General features: G+C 40.0%; 2 protein-coding genes across 3 annotated transcripts in view; one reads left to right on the top strand and one right to left on the bottom strand.

The window, feature by feature from the left end:
- pno1 (partner of NOB1 homolog) overlaps positions 1 to 3,982 on the top strand; it is a 38,262-nt gene extending 34,280 nt beyond the window's left edge. Inside the window, exons 5-7 of the mRNA XM_072506821.1 lie at positions 335 to 452; positions 1,767 to 1,837; positions 3,670 to 3,982. Of these exons, the coding sequence (XP_072362922.1) occupies positions 335 to 452; positions 1,767 to 1,837; positions 3,670 to 3,737 (257 nt within the window). The 3' untranslated portion in view covers positions 3,738 to 3,982. The remainder of the gene's footprint in view (positions 1 to 334; positions 453 to 1,766; positions 1,838 to 3,669) is intronic.
- Positions 3,983 to 4,653: 671 nt separating this feature from the next.
- Positions 4,654 to 27,694, bottom strand: part of LOC140421846 (calcineurin subunit B type 1) — a 79,388-nt gene continuing 56,347 nt past the window's right edge. The window contains exons 1-5 of one of the 2 annotated variants that reach the window (XM_072506832.1): positions 23,870 to 23,951; positions 23,504 to 23,680; positions 14,550 to 14,609; positions 11,947 to 12,131; positions 4,654 to 6,563 (exon numbers count right to left, since the gene is read on the bottom strand). In XM_072506832.1, coding sequence (XP_072362933.1) covers positions 6,516 to 6,563; positions 11,947 to 12,131; positions 14,550 to 14,609; positions 23,504 to 23,680; positions 23,870 to 23,900 — 501 coding nt within the window. In that variant the 5' untranslated portion in view covers positions 23,901 to 23,951 and the 3' untranslated portion in view covers positions 4,654 to 6,515. Of the gene's footprint in view, positions 6,564 to 11,946; positions 12,132 to 14,549; positions 14,610 to 23,503; positions 23,681 to 23,869; positions 23,952 to 27,694 lie in introns of those variants that run through there. The other variant, XM_072506829.1, reaches the window with a different exon arrangement.

Below are 27,694 nucleotides of genomic sequence, written 5' to 3'. Positions count from 1 at the left end.
AAACATTTTAAATTGAAAGAATTGTGAGATAGTGCAGATGAATAAATTAGTGACAATTTTGAATGGAGAGTTGAAGATGGGAGGCTAGCCACACAAATCTGGAAGTGACAAAGATGTGGAAGAGAGTTTCAGCAGAGACAGGGTTAGGGGTGGAAGCAGGCATTCATGATAGATTAAGATGTAGGGTTGGGAAGCTCCAGCTCATTGTCAAATTGGAATAGACAACTACCAATAACATTATCTTCCTTTAAAAGTGCTCGTTTTTAACTATTATACATTAGGTCTGAAAGTGCATAATTAGAAATGGTAATGCAGACTTGATCCCTTCCTGTAGTGAAACCGTTAAAGGGTGATCATCTTTCCAGAGCAATAGGACGAATAGCTGGCAAAGGAGGAAAAACTAAATTTACAATAGAAAATGTAACAAGAACAAGAATAGTTCTTGCTGACTCGTAAGTACAATGTTTATCGGTTCTGTTTTAGCTTTCAATTTTTCAGTGCGGAGTAAGCATTAAAATTTAAAGTACCAAATAGTCCAACTTTGCTCAAGTATTTTCACTACTGTAATCAAGTGGCATGTTGCACAATCTTGAACATTGCCTTGGCTAGGACATCCTTACTTTTGGTTCATGATGAACCTCTTATGGAAAATGTATTTCCAATTTTTCACTTCCCTGGTGGAAAGCAGCTAAACTTCATAATCTGCATTTTTTGTCCCTTGGTCAATTTAGGAAACCCATTATGGCATACTGGTTGAAATACTAAGATGCAATAGCATCATGGCAACTATTCAAAATTCATATCCAGCAACTTGCTGATTGAGAATTCTTCAAAAGCTAATACCAAAAAAAGCATCACTTGCTTTTTGATGTATACATAGGTCATTGCCCTAATTTCCTGTGTTATCCAGCATTGTCCCAACTAGAATTCTCTAATAACTCAAATTTCTGATGTTTGCCGTTGCCGAATAGGAAGTCACTTTACCAATGGAAGCAATTGTGTAATTATCTAGAAACCATACGTGGATACTGTATAATTTATACTTTGTTTTAAGGTACTGTTGAAGATTAAATGTTAAAAGGATACTGTTCTTAGCTCTACCTAAATATTTGCGTTTTTGTTTGCACTGGATTCTATTGGTAATTGGAACTCTCCATTAATAGCACCACCAATTTCTCGTGCATGCCGGATAATAAAGATTTTCCCGTACAGGTTGTAGCCTTTTTAAAGCATCTGCTTTTTCAAAGTTCAAAAAGCAAGTTTGTCCCCAAGCTATTTCTACGTTACTACAGTAGGCTTTAACAAAAATTCAAAGCTTCTCTAAAATTGGACATTAAACGATGAACAGTTGAATTAGTATTAACCTGTATTGCATCAATAGTAGTGTATAAAAGCTACAAATAAATGTAGGTGCACCTAAAGAAACCAATTTGAAGCAGTGTCACTTGAGTTGTTTGTAATATCCACTTGCATGGCATACAGCTTGTTCCTTAGATGTGTACTTCAACAGCTTTTCCCATATTTCCATTTCTCCCTGAAGATTCCTTACACAAGATGTCTACTTTTACCATATCACAGCAATCATGACCGTTGAGCAACTTTGTGGTGACGGGTGAAGATTTTCTTTGAACCTGTTGGACTGCATACTATAACACAATTGATGTGTTGAATGTTAGCTGGCTTACAAGTATGATGTGGGTGTGGATTCTTGTGAGCCTAAGTTCAGTATTGGTACAATTTAGTAAATTATCCTTTATTTTAAATAGGAAAGTCCACATCCTTGGATCTTTTCAGAACATTAAGATGGCTCGGACAGCAATCTGCAACCTTATTCTAGGTATGATTGTAATCTTGCTTTGCAAGAGGTTCTTTTGTAAACTAACAAAATATCAAATACAAGGAACTCCTTTAACCATTCAGAGGAATGATGAAATACAACAACTTTTTTAAAAAAAACATTTTTGAAAAATTGCTTGCTTCACATTTCATTGCTATTATAGTATACACCAGATGTATTTCTAAATGGCCTGACTTTTTATTTTGATATAATTGGGGTAGTTTGTCAGCTTTAAGGGGAAGCTCTCTCCTGAAGCATGACAGACCTCGTAGCTACTGGGTAATTCCATCTTAGAATGCTGCTCTCATTTCTCAGAAGCTTTAACACTTTTTTAAAAACTGGTTATAAAATGAAATGAATAAAGGATTCTGTTGTTAGGTGTCAGAAGTGATGGTTGGCTTGTGAGTGGATGGTGCTTGATGTTTATCTGCAGTTACTTTTAAACAGCAGTAATGAGTGAATGTGGAGAAGTTAGAAGCAGAAATGTTGCTAACATTATGTACCAGGGTAATCAAAATGCCAGTTCAAACAAGCTGAAATTGAGGTGACAAAAACAGCAATCTTCAAATATCGCTATTTCACTGGCACTAATAAAACCAACATTCAAGGCAGCAACTTGTCCTCGGTAATGCCCCATTTTGCTCTTAAAATAATAGGAACACCAGGACATGTGCCATTCAGCCTCAATGGGGTTTCCCATTGTGGACCACCCTATGCCTTCAGGAAACACGCAGGCATGGGTGTGTTGGTAGCAGGGCAGAGGAACCCACCAATGGAGAATCCTGCAGCACAAGTCTGACTTTACCCCATATCCCTCGATACCATTGGCCAGCAAAAATTGATCAGTGCTTTGAAATCAACAAAATGTCCCAATTAATAAAATTTTCAAACTTCATAAATTGTAACTTGACAATCTCAAATGGAAAACAAAAGTGACCCTGACCTCCCATCTTATTCCAATAAAGCTCTACATAAGCTCAGGAAGTGTTATTTTTCTGCTGGTTATTCTGCACTTTAGTTTGAACATAGTTTTGTAATTATGATAGCTGTGGCCTTTCAGCTTTGCGGTAGAAGGTGCTTGGTTTGCAGGGCGATTGTCATTTGGGAAAAGAGAATTTCTTTTGCTGCTTTAACCTTCCCCTCTTCATTCCTGGCTTTGTTTATACCCAACAGTGTGCTATTGAGCAGTATGTAGGGTATTCATCCAGTTTCTATAATTGGTGTTCCTGTTAATTCTCCCTTTCTTCCAACCTTGTTAAAATTTTGGGTTAACATTTAGTTCTGATTACGGGTCACAATCACCATTGATACCTTGCCCTGGGGTCTATTGGCATCAGTTGCTCTATAAGCAGGCTTTGTCTATTTTTTTCAAAATATAAATTTAAGTACCCAATTCATTTTTTCCAATTAAGGGGGAATTTAGTGTGGCCAATCCACCTAGCCTGCCCATCTTTGGGTTGTGGGAGCAAAACCTACACAAGCATGGGGAGAATATGCAAACTCCACACGGACAGTGACCCAGAGCCGGGATCGAACCTGGGACCTCAGCGCCGTGAGGCCACCGTGCTGCCCAGCAAGCTTTGTCTTTAACATGTATTTCTTCAACAGAAGTTGAACCACTTTCACAGTAGGTTTAGTTCAGTAAAATCTTTGCATAATCTAAACACCACCATGCATCAACCACTTCAATGAGTCAGATCACTTAGAGCACCTTTGTACCCATCCTATATGGCCTTCTGCAAACCTATTTGTCCCGGAGTTTTGTGATTGACTATTCAAAGTAACTAATGGAAAATACTGATGTCATCTAATCTTTCTAACTTTTGTTACAGGGAGCCCTCCATCTAAAGTCTATGGCAACATCCGAGCGGTAGCGAGCAGAGCAGCAGAGCGTTTCTGATTCTGCAGTGAATTCACTGCTCTTCGAATTTGCACAATACAAATCAAATGACTGGTTTGGGAGTGTAGATTGGTCTCTGGCTGATTAAATAGCCCCAATATTATATAGACCAATTTTACAGTCAAAAACAAGTGTTTTTTTTCCCCCAATTAGCCTAATGAATTTACAAATGAACAAAATCTATATTGACCATATAATTTCATGACAAATGGACAACCAAAATAAATTATGAAGTGTTTGGTGTATATCCTGCATGGCTTATTTTATTAGGACTAAGCTGAAGTTAATTAACTACCAACTGAATTTATCACTGGAAGAATTCAAACTTTCATTTATATAATGTTTTCATGGAATGTTTTTGAACAAAAATTTGACAATCATGAGGGATGAGGGCAAATAAACCAAAAGCTTGTTCAGAGGTAGGCTTTGAGGAGGAGTTTAGGGAGGGAGTGGACAATATGTCTTTGGTAGCTGAAGTCGGAAATGCTGACTAGATCAAGGGAGGTTGTCGGGCTGAGGGGATTCAGGGTTAGGGGAGAACTTCACAATGGAGGCATTGCTTGACTGCAAGCCAAAGTTTATTTCCAAGCAGGACTTGTTGAGAGAAACGTTTTGGAATGGAAATGGTGTAATGGCTGGCATTGAGGGTAGCAAAGGTGAAAATAGGCCGTCTGTGTCATGGAGATGGGATAACAAAATTGTGCATATGCTGTTTCAGCCTCAGCTAGTTGCCAGAATTAATTTAAAACAAGTTTCACTCTTAACCACCTTTTAAAACCTGTCAATTTCAGTTTGGGATGGGGGGGGTCACTTGTATTAAGTAGCATAAAATGAGGTTTTAGATGTATTTTGAAGCTGAAATTAGACCAATAGGAGTTAAAAAATAACTTTTCTGAAAGGAAGGTATTCAGACAAAGAAGTTTCAAATATTTTATTTTCAATTTACTTACAGTATGAAGGTTCCATGATGCAACATGCAGAGAAGAAAACTCAACATTCAACATTAACTGTTTTCCCCTCTACACAAACTAAAAACATTCCCATGTAGTAAGGAAAAGATGTATGCACTACCTTGGACTGCAGTCAAATTATGCACGAGCAAAGGGAGGGAAAGAGCATTCCCTACATGACTAACGAATACTTATGTACAAATAAATTCACAAAAGACGAGATTCCCCTTGAAACATAGCACATGGCAGTTGACACTGGAGCAGATACTACTGGCTGTAGTTACAAGCCATGCACTGATCCAGAGGAAGAGAGAGTAGTTAGTGGAGTTCTTTTTCAACATTTACCAACATTTGGCAATTTTTATATGAACATTGCAATTTATGTAAACAAGAGGAACATTTCAATCTACATGCAAAAAGTTTATCATGCAAGGACACTAAGCACCTGGATCTCTCACACAAAGTCAGAGCCCACCAGTGTGCAGCACTTCGCTGAAGGAACAGCAGTGGGAAGAGAGGTGCTTGAACAATTTGATCTTAGCACAAAGCAGCCGAGCCTGCCCCCTTTCCCATCTTAAATGAAGAGACTGGATTAATTATAGTAACAACTCTTGGTGTAAATTTTGTTTACTTCCTTTATAACCTACCCTACCTCCACTAGAAAGCAAATGGATCACAAAGTTTTAAATGCAACTTACTAACTTGCATTGCACATGTACAAAACTGCAACTGGATGAGGAAGAATAATTTCAAACTTTAAAAAATTACAACTCCACATTCTGGGTGTGACAAAAAGGATAACCAGGAGGTATAACTAGCTAACTTTGAATATAAAGTTTTCTCCTGAACAAAAGACCACATCAACAGATGTGGTTTTCCATTCCCTGTCCAACCAGTGAAATTAACTGCATCTTTTAAAAATGGTCTGTGACTAATTGGAGATTATGCTGTTCTCAAACAAGCTGGGTCTCCCTATAAAGTCCATACCCAGTTTAAACCAACGTGACTGCAAAATCAATGACTTCTGGTTAACATTGTCTTCAATTGTAATCCTCACCAAGTTACCATGATAATATACAAAAAAGATGTGCCACCTAATCATCCTGCCATTTATACTTGAAGTTTCTTGGCATCTACATTATGCTGGAGTAATTACTGAAAAAGGAATAGCTAATGAGACACAGTCCCTAACAAGGAACTCATAAAACATGGAACATTCATTAACACAAATGTAAATAATTGTGACCAGAAGCAAAAATGTTTACATTAAAATTGTCAACATACCAAAACAAGAACAGTGTAATTAAACCCTGTTCACATGAAAACTATTTTTCAACAGTTTAATTTATTACCAGACATGAAATACATATAATGGGAAACCAAATAAAAACACATTGATAATTTTATGACAAAAGTATTTTAAAATGGTTTACGTAATCCATGCTTGGCACTTCGTAGACTACTTTTTATTTTAAATCAAGTTTATTAAAGCCCAACCTACTACGTTTACATTTACAAAGCTATAGATATACTTCCTTGTTATAAAAGATGAGAATGAAATAAATAAGAATCCAGCCCCTTCCCCTTCTCCACCACACTGAGATGCTCCTTTTCAGCTGTCCTTCAGATTTTAAAGTGCTACACTGGGTTATTGAGAGAATTGAAGTTCAATAACACTTAGTTGGCTTCATATAGGCTCATGTTGGAAAAAGTGGCTTCACAGAGAAAATACTTCCATTAAATACACAGAAAGCATTGCTGGACATCTTGAGCAGATCTTCAGAAATGGAGAAGAAAGCAGAAGTGTTGGGTACAGCCTTGAAAGAGGTCACACATCAACCACCATCTTTTTGTGGATGTCTAGGCCTCCTACAACCTGGATGGGAAAGTACAAGTGGTAATTATTTGCCTTCAAATCTATATATACAGATCCCCGAGAAATAGTTTCAATAATGATAAGTGTGAAGATAAAAAGTCTAATTCCAGATTGACCATATGGTCCTCATTCTAGGGTTAAACATATCTGTCAACACAAAGTTAAAAGATGCAGCATGCCCAGATTTTATTTGACTGGAATGAATTTCATTCCCAGTTTTGAAACTTTAGTCTGTCATTTTACAATTATATAACTTACAAAAAAAAGGTACGCCTTATTGCCATTATCTTTTCCCTCAACTCCACTGCTCTGCTTTGACGTCCAAGCAAAATGAGTCTCTGCGGTCCCAGCATTAATATTCAAGACAAACATTTGCTATATTTTTATGCAGACACAAACACCAGCTTTCTATGGCATGCAATAGATCAGGTGGAAGCAACTGTCAGAATACAACAGTGACCATTAAAAGCACCAGGAGCTCCATGATGGCTAGTATAGAAAGATTCAGTCCATCTGTGCTGAGTTGGCGAATCATAGCCAAGACAGCAGTTGGAACTGATGGTCGAGAAGAAATAGTCACAGTTTTTACTTTCAATGACACCTGCTGGAAAGTGCATATATTTGGAATGGGGAGAACAGGATTGGACTCATCTGTAGCCCTTCAAACAGCTGATATTCACTGTAGCATCAGAAATAAAAAGATAGCAAACCTACTTGGTACCTTTTCATTCTTGGACTACGTATTCACAATACACCATAGAAGTACAGCCTGTTGAGTTACGGGGAAACCATGCTTGACATTAAAACTGCACCAGGATATTGCTAATATGTACAGCCACACATGAATCTACTGTTGTGACATGAAACATTGTGACATTGTTGCCATTACACTTTTTAACCAATGCAGAATTGAAAAGGCTTCCAATTGCAAAGTCCCCATCTCATCCAACCTTCCTCGCTCAGGTTGGGTGAAGTGCACTCCTGGCTGCATCGGCATGGAGTAACTGGGGCGCAGAATAGAAGACATGCCCCATTTTACAGCACTAGCTGCCACGATGGAACTGCTTAAAGCGAGAAAATAAGTAGTTCCGACAACCTGTGAGAGTGGGGGTGGAAGAGGACAGGGAGGGGGGGCTTGTGTGGGAGGTTTTCCTTCTAACTCAGGGTAAATCAGGCAGAATCATCCAAAGTTAACTATTTAAAATCGCTCCTGTCGGATAGTTCCCAGCCCAGTGCAATTGGTCAGCGGAAGTTGGCACTCGAGGATTAAACCCTCATATGGAAACTTCCAGGAGGGATCCCTTATGCGTCTTTGGGATACCCCCTAAATGCGACGCTGGGGAACCAGGAAGTTGTGGGCCAATAAACTTAGTTGGGGAAAAAAAACACTGTTTAGCATCCATAGCAACAGCTGTGAGGACTGTTCGAACGTTGTAGGTCTTCAGTGACATTTGGACAGTAATATTCAATAAGTGTGTGCAGATTGCTCCAAGTGACAACTATGTTGTCCTCATCTGCATGTTTCATTGCCAGTTGATGCAAAGGATACTTTGGTCCCAGCATATTTTCTATGCCAACAAACTGAAGGACAGGAAAGGTTTCTCAGTGGCAGTCATTTCTGGAATGGTTTCAGCAGGTGAGTTCACATCACTGCCAAAACATCTATTTCAGTCAATGAATAATGCTAGCGGTGGGGTGGGAGGGAGTTTCTAGACATTAACATGTCTTCAGAAACATACCAAGTGTAGCTGAATATCTCAATTTTACTGTGTGTGTATATATCATGCTTTAACAGTAAATATATGGCATTGTGAGTAATCATAAATGGTCCCGATGGGAAATGGATTATTGCACTTTCCAGCTGTGCTGGAGAATTAAACCAAGTGGAAATGAACTTAGAGATAAGTAAAGCCTCAGTAATCCCTCCCAGCAAATAAATAGCTGAATAATCTTGATATGGCTCGACAGATCAGGAAAACAAATTAAAAATTATAAGCAAAGCAAGCCACTGTTAGTCGATAAGTTTCAGTGCTCTCATTAAGAGCAGAAAGTTTAGGGCAGCACGGTGGAGCAGTGGATAGCACTTCTGCCTCACGGCGCCGTGGTCCCAGGTTCGATCCCGGCTTTGGGTCACTGTCAGTGTGGAGTTTGCCCATTCTCCCCATGTCGCGTGGGTTTTGCCCCCACAACCCAAAGATGGAGGATAGGAGAATTGGCCACGCTAAATTGCCCCTTAATTGGAAAAAATGAATTGGGTACTCTAAATTAAAAAACAAAGAGCAGAAAGTTCAACATTAATAAAGCTCCTTCCTAATATCTTTTTATTGAATTTTAGTAATGTTCAATATTTTAAAATTTCAGTTTATAGGAACAGCTGGAGTAGCCCATTCAGCCCATCAAGCCTGTTCTATGATTCAATTAGGTGATGGCTAATCTCTACCTCAACACTACTTTCCCGTACTATCTCCATATCCCTTCACACCATTAGTCTCCAGAAATCTATTGAACATACTCAATGATTAAGCTTCCATAAGGAGAAGGCGACTCAATCGTTTCAGAATTTATGTAATTTTGAGACATCCCACCAATGCATCCGCCATCTCTAGCCACTTCCTTCAACACTCTGGGATGTAACTTTTCAGGTCCAACAGATATGTCAACCTTCAATTCAATCAATTTTTGAGTACAACCTCATTATTAAAATCAATTTCTTTTAATTCCCTATTTCAATAAGCCCCTCAAATTCCTTAATATTTCTGAGATTTTCTGTTCCTTCCTCCATGATGACAGACACTACTTAATTGTTTAATTTCTCTGCTATTTCCCTATTCTCCATTCTAAATTATCCTGTCTCTGCCTGTAACAGATGCACAAGCGCCATTGCTAATCTTTTCCTTTTCACATACCTAAACAAGCTTTCACAGGCTGCCTTTTTGTTTCTCGCTAGCTTGTATTTATATTAGATTTTCCCTTCATCAGTTTCTTGATCTTCCTTTACTGTATTCTAAATTGCTCCCAATCCTTGGGTTCATCAGTTTTTCTGGCAGCCTTATAAGCTACTTCCTTTGATCTAATGTAATCTTTAAACTTATTTTGTTGGCCATGGTTGATTCACCTTTCCCATTCGGTTTCTGTGTCTTAGATGAATGTATTTTCTTGTAGACAATGTCATACTTCTTTAAATACTAGCCATCAGCTGTCTGCATTAAACATATCTTTTTTTATGGGACAGCACAGTGATGCAGTGGTTAGCACTGCTGTCTCACGGCGCCGGGTTCGATCCTGGCCCCGGATCACAGTCTGTGCGGAGTTTGCACATTCTCCCAGTGTCTGTGTGGGTCTCACCCCACAACCCAAAGATGTGCAGGGTAGATGGATTGGGCATGCCAAGTTTCCCCTTAATTGGGAAAAGATAATTGGGCAGTCAATTTTTTATTTTTTATTTTAAAGTGTATTTTCCCCAATCCACTACAACCAACTTTCCCTCATACCTTTATGGTTTTCCTTTGTTCCGATTAAAGAGCCAAGTTTGAAAATTAACTATATCACTTTCAAACTTAATGTACAATTTCTATCACATTATGGTCACTATTTCCTAAAGGCTCTTTGACAGCAAAGTTATTAATTAACTAATTCTCATTGCGTAATACTAAATCGAATATAGCCAATCCGTTGTTGGTTCCTCAAATGCTCCAAGAATCTATCTCATGGACACTCCAGGAATGTATCCTCCACAGCATTACCCAGTTAATATGTAAATTGAATTCACCCACAATTATTGTATTTCCCATATGACACGCAGCTCTAATTTCCTTTACTCCCCCCCCCCCTTATCTTAACAAATACACACAGATTTAAAGCTTAACACGGCTTACAAGAGTACATCTTAAGCTATAATGGTCTCATTAACATAAAAAGACCCTTTTAAGCACACAAGATGACGTGGTAAGACGCACTCCTCTCTGAACCCAAGTGAATGTCTGTGGATCTCTCCTCAAAATCCCCTCAGATGGTTCTTGTACCGTGAGCCCCCTTAAACTCCGGCTTCCATGCGTGTGATTTCAAATTCTGTCTTCAAAAGTCACACTTTCAAATCTTCTTTTAAAATGCACTCTCTCTCTGCAGCTTCAACCAAGGTTTCACTTCCAGGTTTTACACCCCTCCCTGCAGGTTTCCTTTGTCTTAAAGGCTTTTACACAAACTCTGAGGCCCAGTCACTGATTTCCACAATTATTTCAAATGATGACGCCCAAACTGTAGTAATATCGCACAAACCTTAGCACTATTGCCGCTATCTTTCTGGCCTCTCACAATCCAATGCCGTTTAAACTCTGATTTTACTGAACAGTAATCTGTTCTAGTTTCCTCTGTCCCATTAATTCCAGACTTCTCAAAAACATCTCTTCATTTCTCCAGTTTCCTTAACTAGCTGGACTTTAGGTTTCTGGCATCTGTTCTCTTAACCATTACCCATAGTATGGATTTTCTTCCAGCAAGGCTGAGAGAAATGTTCCCTCTTTAGCATTCTAAAACCTACTGCTTCTAGCAGAGCTGTGAGAGCTACCTTCTCTCTCACCTATCTTCAAAGCAAAATGTAAATGCTTCTCTACCTTACAAGGCCCCAGTTCTAAGTAACTACTGCTTGTTTATTTACTCTTCATGCTGTAACCCCCTCTAATCACAACAGAATCATAGTTGGAATTGAAACAACCCCCACATATACAATCACCTTTGTCCAGCATGAATCTAACTATACAAGAACACAAGAAATAGTAGCAGAAGTAGGCCACAAGTCTCTTCAACCAGCCACGCATTCAATACGATCATGGCTGATCTATGCAACTCCTTTACTGCGCCATTTCCCCATCCTCGAACCATCAAATATTTATCCACCTCCACTTTAAATACTTATGATCCAGCCTCCACCACTCTCTGGGGCAGAGAATTCCAGAGATTCATCACCTTCTGTGAGAAGATATTCATACGCATCGGTTTTAAATGACCGGCCCCATTACCCTTCCAGGCACAGACATTAAATTAAACTCACTTAAAACTATATCTTATTTCTAACGTTTACCAATACAAATAAAATCCCTTAAAACTACCTTTGTTTTCCTAACACGAATAACACCGATGTTACCATTACAGTTTGATGAGTCTTAAAGAACTCCTACCAACGTTTGCTGCCCCTTGCTATTTCTTTTCTCCAATTGAACTGATTCTACATCTTGATTCTTCGATCAAATCATTAAAGGGATTGATCACGTCCATTATCAACTGCATTATTTTTTGCTAAACATGGATGAAAACCAGATTTAAAGCTCAGTGAAGTCCTGTCCAAGTAAAAGGTAAGCAGTAAGAAAATCCAACCACATTTACTTACTGCACAGAACTCTTCAAAGGATATTCTTCCATCTCCATCTTTATCTGCGTTAATTATGGTTTTGTCTACAATTTGCTGAAGCTGAGTGTCTTTTAGATTGTTCCCCACCATCATCTTCAACACCTGGAAAAGCTCCCCATTAGAGATGTATCCATCTTTATCCATGTCATAGATACGGAAAGCAACTGATAAGAAAAGAAAAAGTTAAGACAACAATTGCAACAATACAGGTTTATTTACTCCCAACAATACAGGTTTTACAGTAAATCTAACTTAAAATTATGTTTTGACAGATGTTAATAAATTACTGGTAGGGAAAGTGGAACTTGTGTCCCATTAAGGGTAACAATGAAAAATTCAAGATGCCTTCAAGAATATTCAAAGGATTAACCCTAATAAGGATTTGAAACATTAACTTACAGACAATGTACAAACATACAAAATAGGAGCAAAAGTAGGCCATTTAGCCCCTTGAGCCCGCTCCACCATTCAATAAGATAATGGCTGATCGGTTTGTGTTGAGTTCCACATTCCCCATTTATCCCCAATAACCTCTGATTCTCTTGCCCAACAAGAATCTATCTAGCTCTGTATTAAAAAGTGATCCCATTTCCACCATCTTGAGGCAGAGAGTTCCAAAGTTGCACAACCCTCAGAAAAAAAAAAGTCTCACCTCGGACCTACATGGGCGACACCCGATTTTAAAACCGTGCCCCCTAGCTCTGGACTCACCCATAAAAGGAAATATTCTTTCCTCATTCACCCTGTCAATGCCATTCAGGAGCTTATAAACTTGAATCAAATCACCCCTCACTTTTCTAAACTAGTGGAAACATGCCCAGCCTTTCCTCATAAGACAACCCACTCATTCCAAGTATAAATCTAATAAACCTTCTCTGAACCGCCTCCAGTGTATTTACATCCTTCCTTAAATAAGGAGGCCAAAGCTGCATTATTTGAGATGTGGTTTCACCAATGCCCTATATAACAGAAGCATGACATCTTCACTTTTGTGTTCAATTTCTCTTGAAATAAATGGATAGCATTCTATTTGCCTTTTTGATTACATGCTGCACCTGCATACTTGAGACTCATGCACAAGAACAGCTAACTCCTTCCGCACCATAGCATTCTGCAGTGACCCTAAATTCAACAACAACTTACATGGCGTCTTTAACATAACAAAACAACCCAATGCACTTCACAGGAGCATTATACAAGAAACTACAATAGAGCCATACAAGGGGATATTAGGTCAGGTGAACAAAAGTTTTGTCAAAGAGGTGGGACTTAAAGAGTGTCTAAGTGGAGGAAAACAAGGCAGAGCGGCGCAGGGGAGGAATTCCAATGCTTAGTTTTCAGGCAACTGAAGGCGAACTTTGTCAGTACTTTAAAAATACTATTCATTGATGGAGAAATGAAACACCTGCTTTTTAAAAAACTCAACTGTTCTCATTTGTGCAGCTCTCATCCAGATCACGAGATCAGCAGCTATAATAACAATCCCACTCCTATTTCACAAAAATACACATCAGCCAGTCTCACTGAAAGCTGCATTTTTGGAAGAAATGTAGTAGCTGAAAGACTGCCATGAAGGACCCATACTACAATAAGACCTAAATAATAAACACTATGGAGGAACATGCATAGTATTAATAATGTAATAAAATGCAGGATGTACATTAAGGTTTGCTGTAGCCGAGTGCCTTTTAGATTGTTTGCACCGACCCTCTGAAAGAGCACCCCACCTAGGCCTACTCCCCCACCCCCATAACTCCATCTAATCTTTGGACACTTATAGCCAATCCACCAAAACTGTACACTTTTGGACAGTGGGAGTAAACCGGAACACCCAGAGGAAACCCATGCAGACGCAGACACAGAGAACTTACAAACTCAACAAAGAGTCACCCAAAGCCAAAATTAAACCCTGGTGCTGCAAGGCAGCAGTGCTAACATGGTAGCACAGTGGTTAGCACTGTTGCTTCACAGCCCCAGGGTCCCAGGGTCAATTCCCAGCTTGGGTAACTGTCTGCGTGGTGTCGGCACGTTCTCCGTGTCTGCGTGGGTTTCCTCGGAGTGCTCCGATTTCCTCCCACAAGTCCCGAAAGACGTGCTGTTAGGTAATTTGGACATTCTGAATTCTCCCCGTGTACCCGAAGAGGCGACGGAATATGGCGACTAGGGCTTTTCACAGTAACTTCATTGTGCCACCATGCTGCCAGTTGTTCAACCTGGTTTCTTTTACAAAAGTGACATTGGTTGAGGGACAAATGTTGCCCAGGAGAACGCCTCTTCTCGTCTTCAAATAGTGCCTTGGATCCATTTTTGTCCACTTGAGGAAGCATCTGAAAGATGACACCTCCAATAATGCAGCACTCCCTCAATATTAGGCACGTGCCAGTCTAAACTGTGGAGTGGGGCTTGAGCCCAGGAACTTTCTGACTTCAAGGAAAGAGCACTCCCCATTGAATTAAGACCAATGGATACCAATGGTTCAAACTAAAACTAAATGTAATGGTTTTCTTCTAATTTTACAAACTTTCTATAGGTAAATAATATTCCAGTTATCGCCAATTCAAATATACCAAAATTATACTTACATCGCAATTTCTGTTCTTTGTCACCTTTGACGCTAAATTGGGAGACCCCTTCAATAAACTCTGCAAAAAATTAGTACATAACAGAGCTGGTTGATGCTTTGAAATGGCTGCTCATTTAAAATGATTATTTTATATAATATAATGAAGTATGTAATTCAACAAACTTTAACAAAACCTTTTTGTAAATTCATGGTTATTGCAAAAACATCCAAATGGAGGGAAACTTCAGACCAGCATAATATTCTACCAGTTGTAATCCTTAGAATACCACCAGGTTTCAGAAAAACATCCTTACTTCCTGGTGAACTGTTTGTGTTTACTACTCATACAACAACTGGTTCTGAAAAATAAACATCTAGTAAAACTACTCAGTAACAAATAGATGCTGAATTAACCCCAAACTGAACATGCATGACAAATCAATGCAAAAACACTTGCGCTCAACCATTTAACCCCTTTTCCTCACATTAATGTATTGATGATTTCAAATTTGTATACTTTTCACTTACCGTTATCTGTCTTAATTACTCATTGTCCATTTCGCAGGTGGAAGTTAGTTATTTTTTATTAGGGGATAGAGGGTGGTTTCTGTCGCTGAACAAACTCAACTTGCTGGAACACTGGCAATTAACAGCATACATTCTGAAGACTGACCTATTTTAATGTTCGAAAACTTGCCTAACTCAAAGACTGCAGTCAATTAACATATCTATCTGAAGTCCCTATTGCTCTGTACCTGAAGAGTTCTCTATGCTACCCAACATTAAAAATAAGTGACACCCATTCCCCGTTTGAGTAACTAAACACTAGTTTTAAAGTCCCATTATCTTCTCACTAATGCACAATTAATCCAAACTGTAAAGCACAGGGCACAGGTCTTGCATGAGACATTCCATTTAAGATTCCCTTTGTTTTAAAAAAAAAGTTGTAAGTTTCAAAATTATCTTTTGATGGGAAAATACGTTAAAAATAAGTTGGACACAAAAGAGAAAAACATCATTACTTCCTGGTGAACGGTTTGTGTTTACCACTCAGACAACAACTGGTTCTGAAAAATCTACTAAAAATTATCATTCTTAACCATGATTTCATTTGGATCCTGTACCACTCCACAGCCACCTGTCCCCAAATCACAAACTACAGGCTAGGTAATGTAAATTCCCAATCCCTTGCGATTCCTGTGGTCAAGCAGTTCTGCAGCAGCCCTTCAACAGATTTGAACACACACCTGCTGTTCACAAGCTGCTCCTACCCACACAGGAACATTCCCAGTTACCAATATCACCAAAACTAAGCTGCAGAGAAAGTCACCCCCACTTCAGAGAGTCTGAGGTTTTATAAAACAGTTAATTTTGCTACTGACAAAGAAATCTTTAGCAAGAGAACTATTATCTTCTACTCGAGTGGAAAAGGCCATTTACTCCAGTTGTCCTGCCCTTTATTACAAAAAGGAAATGTTATTAGGATCATTTAATCATACTTGTCACGAAATAGTGCAAGCGCAAGATTGGAATTTTTTGGAATTATAACACCTGCACATTCTATGCTGCTTACAGTGTGATATGTCGAATTCATGTGTTAATCAAAGAAGTTTACATTTCTATGCACTGTAGTACAATATACTATCCTCCAAAATCCCAATACAGGTTCTGGAATAATCTTTTGAATATGTTACTCTATTTAGAGTGGCCATTGGAAATAACATGCTGTTTATCAACTCATTTCCAAACTATTGGGATTAGAATAGTTAGGTGGTTGTTTTTGACTGGCACATACACGATGGGCCGTAGGGCTTTTTCTGTGCTGTATGACTCTACATGGACCTGCTTAACTTTTCCCTAATTAAATCTGCTGGGCCTTTTTTGATGGGTCTCTTTTTAGAAGAGGCTTTGGTGTCCAATTTTGTTCAACTCTCAAGTGAAAATCCTTAAATGATTTGAAGCATCATCTTTAAGCTTGGATTACTGACGTAATGTATCATCGCCCCAATTAGAAATTTCTGAAAACATGAACTCAACACAAGTTGTGGTATTTTGATTCCTATACAAAAGATGAAAGCACAAAATTGTTATAGCACAGGAGGCCATTCAGCCCACTGTGTCTGGATTGGTTCTCTAAATGAACATTTCACCTAGTGCCATTCTTCTGCCTTCACCACGTAACCACGCAGATTGTTTATTTTCAAAGTATCCAACTCCCTCTTGAATGCATCTATTAAATCTGCGTTCCCCACACTCCCAGGCTGTGCATTCCAGACCCTAACCATTTACTTTTTAAAAAAAATATGTTTTATTGAAATTTTTTTCCCAAACAACAATTTTTCCCCTCTTACAAAGCAAACGCAACAATAACAATACAGAAATTTTTAACAATACACAAGTAACAAAACCCCTTTATCTTTGACCTAAACTAAACTAAACCCCTCCCCCTTCCCCCTGGGTTGCTGCTGCTGCTGGTCATCTGTCTTCCCTCTAACGTTCCCCTAGGTAGTCGAGAAATGGCTGCCACCGCCTGGTGAACCCTTGAGCCGATCCTCTCAGGGCAAACTTTATCTGCTCCAGTTTAATGAACCCCGCCATATCATTTACCCAGGCCTCCAGTCCGGGGGGGGTTTCGCCTCTTTCCACATGAGTAGGATCCTGCGCCGGGCTACTAGGGACGCAAAGGCCACAACGTCGGCCTCTTTCGCCTCCTGCACTCCCAGCTCTTCCGCAACTCCAAATAGAGCTAACCCCCAGCCTGGTTTGACCCGGGCCTTCACCACCCGCGAAATCACTCCCGTCGCTCCCTTCCAATACCCTTCCAGTGCCGGGCACGCCCAAAACATATGTGCGTGGTTTGCCGGGCTCCCGCCACACCTCCCACATTTGTCCTCCACTCCAAAGAACCTGCTCAATCTTGCTCCAGTTATGTGTGCTCTATGTAGCACCTTAAATTGAATCAGGCTAAGCCTGGCGCATGAGGAAGAGGAATTTACCCTGCTTAGGGCATCAGCCCACATACCCTCCTCTATCTCCTCCTAGTTCTTCTTCCCACTTTCCTTTTAGTTCGCCCACCGACTCCTCCCCCTCTTCCCTCATCTCTCGGTAAATCTCTGACACCTTGCCCTCTCCGACCCACACCCCTGAAAGCACCCTGTCCTGTATCCCCTGTGTCGGGAGCAACGGAAATTCCCTCACCTGTTGTCTAGTAAACGCCCTCACCTGCATATATCTCAAGAAATTTCCCCGGGGCAACTTATACTTTTCCTCCAATGCTCCCAAGCTCGCAAAAGTCCCATCTATAAATAATCTCCCACCCTCCTAATTCCCAACTGGTACCAGCTCTGAAATCCTCCATCCATTCTTCCTGGGGCGAACCTATGGTTGTTCCTGATTGGGGACCCCACCAGGGCTCCCCGCACCCCTCTGTCGCCTCCACTGTCCCCAGATATTCAATGTTGCCGTCCCCTAACCATTTACTAAATGAAAAAGGTTTTCCTCCTGTTGCTTTTGTTTCTTTTGTCAATTACTTTAAATTTGTGCCCTCCCGTTCTCAATTCTTTCACGAGTGGAGAGAGTTTTGCCCCATCTACTATGTCCAGACCCTTCATGATTTAGAGTACCTTCATCAAATCTCAACCTACTTTTCTCCAGGAAAAATTGCATCCCAACCTCTCCAATCTTACTTCATTACTGAAACTCCTCATCCCTCAAACTATTCATGCAAACCTCTTCTGCACTCTCTCAATTGCCTTCACATCCTTGCTAAAATGCAACGCCCAGAACTGTATACATTACGTGGAGATGCCGGCGTTGGACTGGGGTGAGCACAGTAAGAAGTCTTACAACACCAGGTTAAAGTCCAACAGGTTTGTTTCAAATCACTAGCTTTCGGAGAGCTGCACCTTCCTCAGGCGAATGAAGAGGTAGGTGTCCTGAAACGATAACAATGATAAAGTAGTATATGAAGTAGTTATATGATTGACTAGAAGGTCAGGGAAGATAGGCAAGATGATGAGCTTTGGGAATTGGGCGGAGGGGCATTTTGGCAGGTAATTGAGAGTGCTTACAGATCCAGAGAGAGGGGTAATCCCAGGTTAAAGAGGTGTGAATTGTCGGACAGTTGGCTCAAACCAGGAATGCTCGCATTCAAAGTGTCTAAAGGTTAGTTGGGTTACAGAGATGGGACAGGGAAGTGGGCCTGGGTGGAGTGTTCTGTCAGGGTCATCAATGAGTCAAATGGCTTTCTTCTGCATTGTAGGTATTCTATGATATGTATGCTTTATTAACTGCTCTCTCAACCTGTCCTGCCGTCTTTAATGACTTGTACACATATACACCTCACCTGCTCCCACTTTAGAGTAGTAACTTTTATATTTTATACTTTTTCTGTATGTTCTTCCTACCAAAATGTATCACCTGTCACCCATTCTACCGACTTGTCCATCTCCTTTTGAGGTTTTACACTGTGCTCCTCAGTTTACAATGTTTCCAAGTTTTGTATCATCTGCAATATTGAAATTGTTCCCTGTATACCAATGATTAATATATATCAGGAAAAGCAAGGGTCCCAACTCCACTACAAACCTTCCTCCATCATGATAAATGTCCGTTAACCATTACTCTGTTTTCTGTCACTCAGCCATGTTGCTACTGTTCCTTTTATTCCGTGAGCTACAACTTTTCTCAAGTCTGTTGTACAAATGCCTTTTGTTTACGTATACCACATCAACTGCACTGCCCTCTTCAATCGGTTGCCACTTCGAAAAACACCAGCAAGTTAAACTTGATGTTCCCTTAAAAAATTCTTGCTGGCTCTCCATACCTACCCCTGCATTTGTCTTTGCGTCCTGAATTCTAGTTTTGAGAGGTTTCCGCACCACTGGAATTAAACTGACTGGTCTGTAGTTACTCGGCTTATCTTTATGCCCTTGTTCAAAAAAGGTTGTAATGTTTGCAATTCTCCAGTCCTCTGGCACCAAAGTCTAAAGATGAATGAAAAATTACACCCAGTGCCTCTGCAATTTTCACTCTCACTTCTCTCAGTATCCTTGGATGCATCTCATCCGGTCCTGGTGCCTTGTCCACTTACAGCCAGTCAATCTCGTATCACACCCTGATCAATTTGAAAACTATCTAGTTACAAAATTTCCTCTTCTTTCCCCACGGCCTGGGCTGAACATTCTTCCTTGATTGAGGTGCCACGTATTCATTTATATACCTGTCATGCCCTACACCTCTATGTGTAAATCTCCTTTTTTTTTTCCTGATCAACCCTACACCTCCTTTACCATCCTTTTACTATGCAATGTGCTGGCATTGTGTGTGGTGTTATTCAATTTTTTTCAATTACATATAAGTCATACTATTGAAACTTACGCTACCGCTTGGTTACCTGTTGAAATGTCCAATTGAATACAAATATCAGAAAGTTTGACGTTTACATAATTCTGATTCCCTAAACACCATGGCTATTATACACAACAAGGATCAAGGATTCAAAATAATCCATTATCATAATCATAGAGTCAGAGATATACAGCACAAAGAGGCATTTGGCCCATCGTGTCACTGCCGGCCATCAACATGGTGAACTGCAACCTTTCTTGCAGAATAGGGAAAGGAATGTATACAGCTCAAAGTAACTGAATGAAGGATGGACACCTCAAACAAGTCCTGATGTCTAGCGGAAACATGGTTGTTTCAAAGAGAGTCAGAATATCCCACAGCCAACGTATACCAAGTTCAGCAAATGATTAACTGCACTAACTGACAAACATTGCACATGTCCTTAATGGCTAAAATTCATACCACACAAAATATTTTTTCCTTAGGCATGCCTAAAACAAGTCCAGAAACTACTTCTCAACAAACCACCTTTTTCTTGTGTTTACATCAGAGGTTCGTAATACGAAGGAGCAATGAAATTCCCCACTGGTTTTTATACAGCTGAAACGGGACAATATACATCAGTTTCAGGCCTCAAAAGCTTAATCATCCAGGGCTGCCACTCTGCAGAGGCCAACGATCAACTGAAAAAGGGTACCAGGAAAGCAGAGAGTAGACAAATTAAATAGGTAATACTAGGGTAGGGAAAGTGGAAATGTAGAATCGTAATCAAAAAAGACATTAGAAAGAATGATGGGGAATGTACAGGTGAAATTAAACTTTGACTTGCATAAAATTGTTAGCGGCATTATTTTAGTTTTGGATTTTTAAATAACTATGCAGTGAAATTATGTCCAAGTTGAAAACAAAAATAGGTTCCAGCAAAAGGGAATTTTGCCTTGAATCCAACAGTCCAAGGGTCAAAATTACTAACTGCAGTTTCCTCAAACAAAGCCATAAAAAAGACTATCAAACAGTTTCTGCCAACTGTACCCAGGCGATTTTTACCCAGAGTACCACCAACACAACAGGCATGAACCTGTGGCTGGGCGTGCATGCAGTCTAAAGAGAGTTAACTTTCCCTCTGTGTGATGAATATTATTTTGCTTAATTCCTCCTGTAATATCGAACTCGAGAATACAGGCTTAGACTTGTATCCAACACACTGTCTATAGGTGGCAAAAGACAAACCCTCACCTTTTACTCCCATGAAATCACTTATTCCAATGATATTTCATTCATCAAATATTAGGACTCCCAATGTAATGCCAATTGCATCTAAAATTAACAAAATAAACATTCTGCCAGATTATATAGTTAATCATTCTAAACTATAAATGGTTTCACACAAATAAAATGGTGCAAGGAAAGAATGCTACCCCTTGTCGTGCGTCAAGCTCTTGATTATGGAGTTATTTATATAACGATGAGTTGGAATTGTACATTACCTTCAACTGAATCCTACTCAAGGTCTCAGGGAATTACAGCAAAAGACTTCATATGACCAGATGGGAGATGAAACCAGCTTAAGGCTGATGCAACCTGGCTGCACTTTCCAGTCTCATCTCAATTTACACAGAAACTAGTTCTCTGAATATAATCAATTCATTTATGTAATTTATTACTGGGAAAAAATGGAATTACTAATGAAATTCAGTTAAATGATTTAAACAAAGGGTGTTTTTCTTGAAAGAATATTAATTATAAAGCAAAATTAAGGACTCTGAATTAAAACTATCAGCTACATATCGAATCTTGTAAAAACAGAAGGCATTGTTGCTCTTTAAATCTAGGAAATCAAAGGGAAGGTAACAAGATTAGTGTCACTGCACATTTGTTAAATGATCCATATAGTACGTCAAGACAAAAAACCTTTGGTACAGGTCTGCATAACTGTCTTCCAGAATTCTAATTTGCTAATTTGAACGGATTTCTGACACAAATGAAATAGTTCTTGGATAAGTTAGATTGGTCTCCAAACTTTATAGCCGACGGTGAAGTGCAAGCTGAAACAGCAGACTTCTACTTTTATATATGCTTTCAAAACTCAGCTAATCTCAATCCAATATGATCGACTTTACCCAAATTTTGCCTAATCAAACAAAACTTTAAAGGTTCGGCAGAAATTAGTGTCATTTGCTTTCCCTTGTCAGGTAAACCAGAGGTCTGCATGCCATTTTATATGTGCACAATTAAAAACATATTTTTTTAAACTGCACTTGAAATAGCAATTACATTGTTTACATTTCACCTATCTGAAGAGAGGAACAAAGAAACCTAACTCAGCATGTTCCCAAAATAAACATTACTATTTTGTTACCAGAAATTCCGTCCCCCAATCGTTTTTTTAAAGTCCTAGAAAATTGTAAGTTTCTGCTCAATATATTAAATAGTTCTAATCTTCAGAACTATTTGACTGTTGGGGTATTTAAATTTCAGTTTTTAAACATCTGTAATTTTTGTTTTAGCTTTTCTGAAAAGCCCAATTAATTTTGATTTATAACTAGATGCTAGCTTACAAAATGTACCAAAATGATAAAATAATATTTACATCTCAAATTGTTGAGTTCACTTAAAATTTAGTAGTTCAACTGTATGAAATAAATGTACATTTTTAAAAAAAAATTAAATTTACCAGCATATTATGCACTATGAACTCTAAAATTCATTTCTTGATTGCTAGAATTTTAAATAATGAAAATCCAGAAAGGACACCCATAATGTTCTACTTGGTACAATTAAAAGAGGTAGTGACATCTTAATGTTATCCCAAATCTATAACTCCCCCAAGGACTAAATTTAAAAATTAATGTGCATGAATCTACATACCATTTTATAATTAAATGGTTTCACTCAAACTACTTACAAGATGGTTTTTCAGTTTGTGGCACATTTGATGAACTTATCGAAAATGTACTGATTCTATGGAGCCATGCACGAGGAGCTGTATTAACTATTTACATACCAAAACTATTATGAGTTCTAATACAATACTAACAAGTGCTCAAGATACGACAGAGGTTAGCACTACAACCTCAGTGCCAGGGACCCGGGTTCAATTCCAGCCTTGGGTGACTGTGGAGTTTGCACTTCCTCTATGCGTCGGCATGGGTTTCCTCCGGATGCTCCCGTTTCCTCCAGTCCAAAGATGTGCAGGTTAGGTGGATTGGTCATGATAAAATATTGCCCCTTAGCGTCCAGGGATGTAGACGTTAGATGCTGTTACGGGGTAGGGCTGGGGAGAGGGCCGAGGTAGGTGCTTTTTCAGAGGTCCATGCTGATTCGATAGGCCAAATGACCTCCTTCGGCACTGTTGAGATTCTATAAGCTTGAATAATGGATAAATATTCAACACAGCTTACATTGGGAGGAATAAAAGTTAGGGAATAATAAATTCTCATGATCATTCACGATTCCCCAAAATGAAACACCTTTCTTCAATAGTCTTTGGAAGCATGGTAGGAACAATCAATATAACCTTTTAGAAGCCCAGAAATGCCCACTCCAAGCTACTGCTTTTTTAAGAAAATAAAACAACCTTGCTCAAAATTTGCTTTTGTACTTAATTGCTAAAAGGCACCTTACCTTTAAAGTCAACTTCACCATTTCCATCGGTGTCAAATATATCAATAACTCGTTGCACTAGCGGATTCTGTTGCAACTCAGGCAGGGACATAAATTCTTCTACACTCAGTGAGCCAGAATTGTCCAAATCCAGTTTCTTAAACCGCTTTCCTAGCCGTTTAATTTCATCAGCATCAACTGAAAAAAATTAAAATTGATGAATCAGCATTTTAAGTTTATACAAAATTATAACCTCCCAAGCACTGGGTTGAAAAATGACTCAATTAGTTTTTAACAAAGCTATAAGATGGTATACAGTGTTCCTCCCCATGCCAACCTGGGTACAATAATTCAAAAGTGCAGTAGCTCTTTGAGCAAGGTGCTCACCCAGGTTCTTGCCTGTTTTGGCCGTTGCCATCTTGATCAAATCTCTGCTGGTGCAATGCCGACAGCAGACTTAGACAACACAACCCTTAAGCTTCAGTGGATTGTCACATGATCCAGCTGCCACACAGATTAATCAAATCCCTGTCCTATCCAAGAGTTAGGGAGTCAGGCTTTAGTACATTTGAATAGACAAACACAAAAAGCCTATTAATCTTTACCCGGCATAACTTCACTTCACAATAGTGTAGGTGGAAATTAGGACATTTCTTTGTTTAATGATTGAATGGGCTTGATGGTTCCTGAGTAAACACTGAACCATTACAGCTTGATTTATACACTTCTACTTCCATGTAATATCATGGAACAGGTGAGTATAATATCGTAGCAAAATTTCGTATTGCAAAACTACTACTGGGTGACGAACACAGCAATGGTTAGGAAGTGGATAGTGGGGGAGGGGTCTGTTTGGGAGCGGGTGGAGGCGGGCTCATGTCGGGGCGCAAGTTTAGGGGCACTGGTAATGGCACCTCTGCCGTTCTCGCTGGCTCAGTACTCCACAAGCCCGGCGGTAGTGGCAGCCTTGAGGGTGTGGAGACAGTGGCGGAAGCACATGGGAGTGGAGGGGGCATCAGTGTGGATACCTTTTTGTGCAACCACCGGTTAGCACCGGGGATGCTGGATGGGGGGTTTCGGACGTGGCAACGAGCGGGGATTGAGGGGTTGAGGGACCTGTTTATTGACGACAGCTTTCCATGCTTGGAGGAGTTTGAGCTGCCTGAGGGAATGGGTTCCGTGGGGACCGCCACCTACAGGTGGGGGACTTTACATGGAGACCGGTTTTGACCTTTCTGCACCTGCTGCCCCAGGGGATACAGGACAAGGTAGTGTCGAAAACGGGAGTGGGGCAGGGGAAGGTCTCAGAAATTTAGAAGAATTCATGGAATGGGAGAGAACCCCGATAAGGGAGGCAAAGTGAAAAAGGGAGGAAGAGTTGGGCAAGAAATAGAGACAGGATTGTTGGGGAATGCCCTGAGTAGGGTTAATGCGTCCTCGTCATGTGCCAGGCTTAGCCCGATACAATTCAAGGTGGTCCACAGGGAGTCTATGACTGTGGCCCATATCAGCAGGTTCTTTGAAGGGGTGGAGGATAGCGGTGGGCGGGAGGGCCCGCAAATCATACCCACATGTTTTGGGCATATCTGAAGAATAGGAGATTCTGGCAAGGATTTGCCGATGTCATCTCCATGGTATTGAAGGTACCGGTGGTTCAGAGTCCAGAGGTGGTGATTTTTGTTGTGTCGGAAGACCCGGGAGTCCAGAGCGCAAGAGAGGCTGATGTGTTGGCCTTTGCCTCCCTGGTAGCCCAGAGACGGATCTTATTTGGCGTGGAGGGACTCGGAACCCCCAAAATCGGGGGTATGGGTCAGTGACATAGCCAGATTTCTCAGGCTTGAGAAGATCCAGTTCGCCGAGAGGATCGATGCTAGGGTTCGCCCGGAGGTGGTCGCCGTTTATTGACTTCTTTGGGGACAATTCAGCTGTCAACAGATAAGGGGAGGGGGTTAAGGGAGGAAAGAGGGAGAGGGGTGGGGGGATTGGTTGAGCTGGGAAATAGTTAGTGGGAAAGGGGGGGGTGGGGGAGAAACTGTGTATGTAAGCCACATTGGCTGCATTTGATTGTTGGTCGTGTGGGCGTTATCTGTTATGTTGCTTTTTTCCTTTTGAAAAATGTTTCAAATTATATATACCGTAATAAAATATTTTTCAAAAATTTTTTTTTTTTTGCATTGCACGTTGCACTGTATATTTGAACTGTACAGCGAGTGAAGCAACATCCAAAGCTAAATGTGAAAAATGAGACCATGGACTGATCAAACTTAAAATTTTGGAACAGCATCAGGCTCTTGGATATTTGGCACCAGTCATGGAGAACATCTTAACCCAAACTCTCCTTTTCTGGAAAAGGGAAATAGTCTTGTTTGGAAGGGATGAGAAGTGAAGGAACCAGGGATTTTCAAACAATAAAATAATGCCCACCTCTCCAAGCTATTCATTAAATCTGTTTAGCACTTGAGAGGTCAAAACAGATTATGCAGTTATACCATTGTGTTCCTTTTTTCCTATCCTTTAATGTACTTTCTTGCACATCTCTTTCATTGAAAAAGATCAACATCTCTTTCATTGAAAAAGATCAAAAATGATCTCACTAAAATATCTACAAATAGCTGTTCAAAATGAATGGAAGTAGAAGCGGGTTAGCAAGACTCAATCCTCATCTCTACACTTCACAATAAATGAGATAGAAGATTATATTCAGAATTTCTAAGCTCATTCAATACAAAATTATGTGGAATGGCAGAGCATCTAGTGGAGCCAATCATTTAAATGGGTACAGCAAAGCTCAGCAGTTAAGTTATCGGCAGGCAAATTTTGCTACATATAAATGACATGGCTTGCTTAAGCACAACCATCAACTTTAATCATAAAACTATATAAATGGATGGAATGCATTACAGGGATGCATTTGTAAGCCATTATGACGTAATTTTAAAAGCTAGTGTGACCATATAATTTATGAGACAACCAACTTGAGTCTCGGCATCCACAGATCAAGATGGAGCACACATCGTTCAGCAAGGCCAAATTTACATAGGGTAGGATTACAACAACGAGGTTAGAAAGAATGCAGTACACCAAAAATATTTTCATTAACAGTAACCACCAGTCTCAAGAAAAAAAATGTAGGGAATAGTTGATAAAGTTAGCAAATTCGACAAAACTTGAAAACCACGTCAGGTACCACTCTGGTAGAGAACACCTTCTAACACTTTCAGAAGAAACCTCCTGCAAAGTAGCCGAATAATAAAATCTCCAAGCTCTTTCAAAAATAAAGAATATTACATCCATGCTAGAAAGATTACGGGTGCACATGATGGTTAACAAGAGTTAGAACATAGAAAAATACAGCACAGAACAGGCCTCCCACAGAACATAGATTATCATAGAATTTAAAGTGCAGGAGGCCATTCGGCCCATCGAGTCTGCACCAGCTCTTGGAAAGAGCACCCTACCCAAGGTCAACACCTCCATCCTATCCCCATAACCCAGTAACCCCACCCAACACGAAGGGCAATTTTGGACACTAAGGGCAATTTATCATGGCCAATCCACCCAACCTGCACATCTTTGGACTGTGGGAGGAAACCGGAGAATCCGGAGGAAACCCACGCACACACAGAGGATGCGCAGACTCCGAACAGACAGTGAACCAAGCCGGAATCGAACCTGGGACCCTGGAGCTGTGAAGCAATTGTGCTATCCACAATGCTACCGTGCGGTCCTTAAGAACAAATTAATCTACACTATATCATTCTACCGTAATCCATGTACCTATCCAATAGCTGCTTGAAGGTCCCTAATGTTTCCGACTCAACTACTTCCACAGGCAGTGCATCCCGTGCCCCCACTACTCTCTGGGTAAAGAACCTACCTCTCACATCCCCCTATATCTTCCACCATTCACCTTAAATTTATGTCCCCTTGTAATGGTTTGTTCCACCCGGGGAAAAAAATCTCTGACTGTCTACTCTATCTATTCCCCTGATCATCTTATAAACCTCTATCAAGTCGCCCCTCATCCTTCTCAGTTCTAATGAGAAAAGGCCTAGCACCTTCAACCTTTCCTCGTAAGACCTACTCTCCATTCCAGGCAACATCCTGGTAAATCTCCTTTGCACCTTTTCCAAAGCTTCCACATCCTTCCTAAAATGAGGCGACCAGAACTGTACACAGTACTCCAAATGTGGCATTACCAAGGTTTTGTAC

Source organism: Scyliorhinus torazame, chromosome 1 (genome assembly GCF_047496885.1).
Source record: "Scyliorhinus torazame isolate Kashiwa2021f chromosome 1, sScyTor2.1, whole genome shotgun sequence".
NCBI classification, from domain to species: Eukaryota; Metazoa; Chordata; class Chondrichthyes; order Carcharhiniformes; family Scyliorhinidae; genus Scyliorhinus; species Scyliorhinus torazame.
The sequence above is the reverse complement of the archived record's forward strand: the minus strand, read 5'-3'. Positions and strand labels throughout refer to the sequence as shown.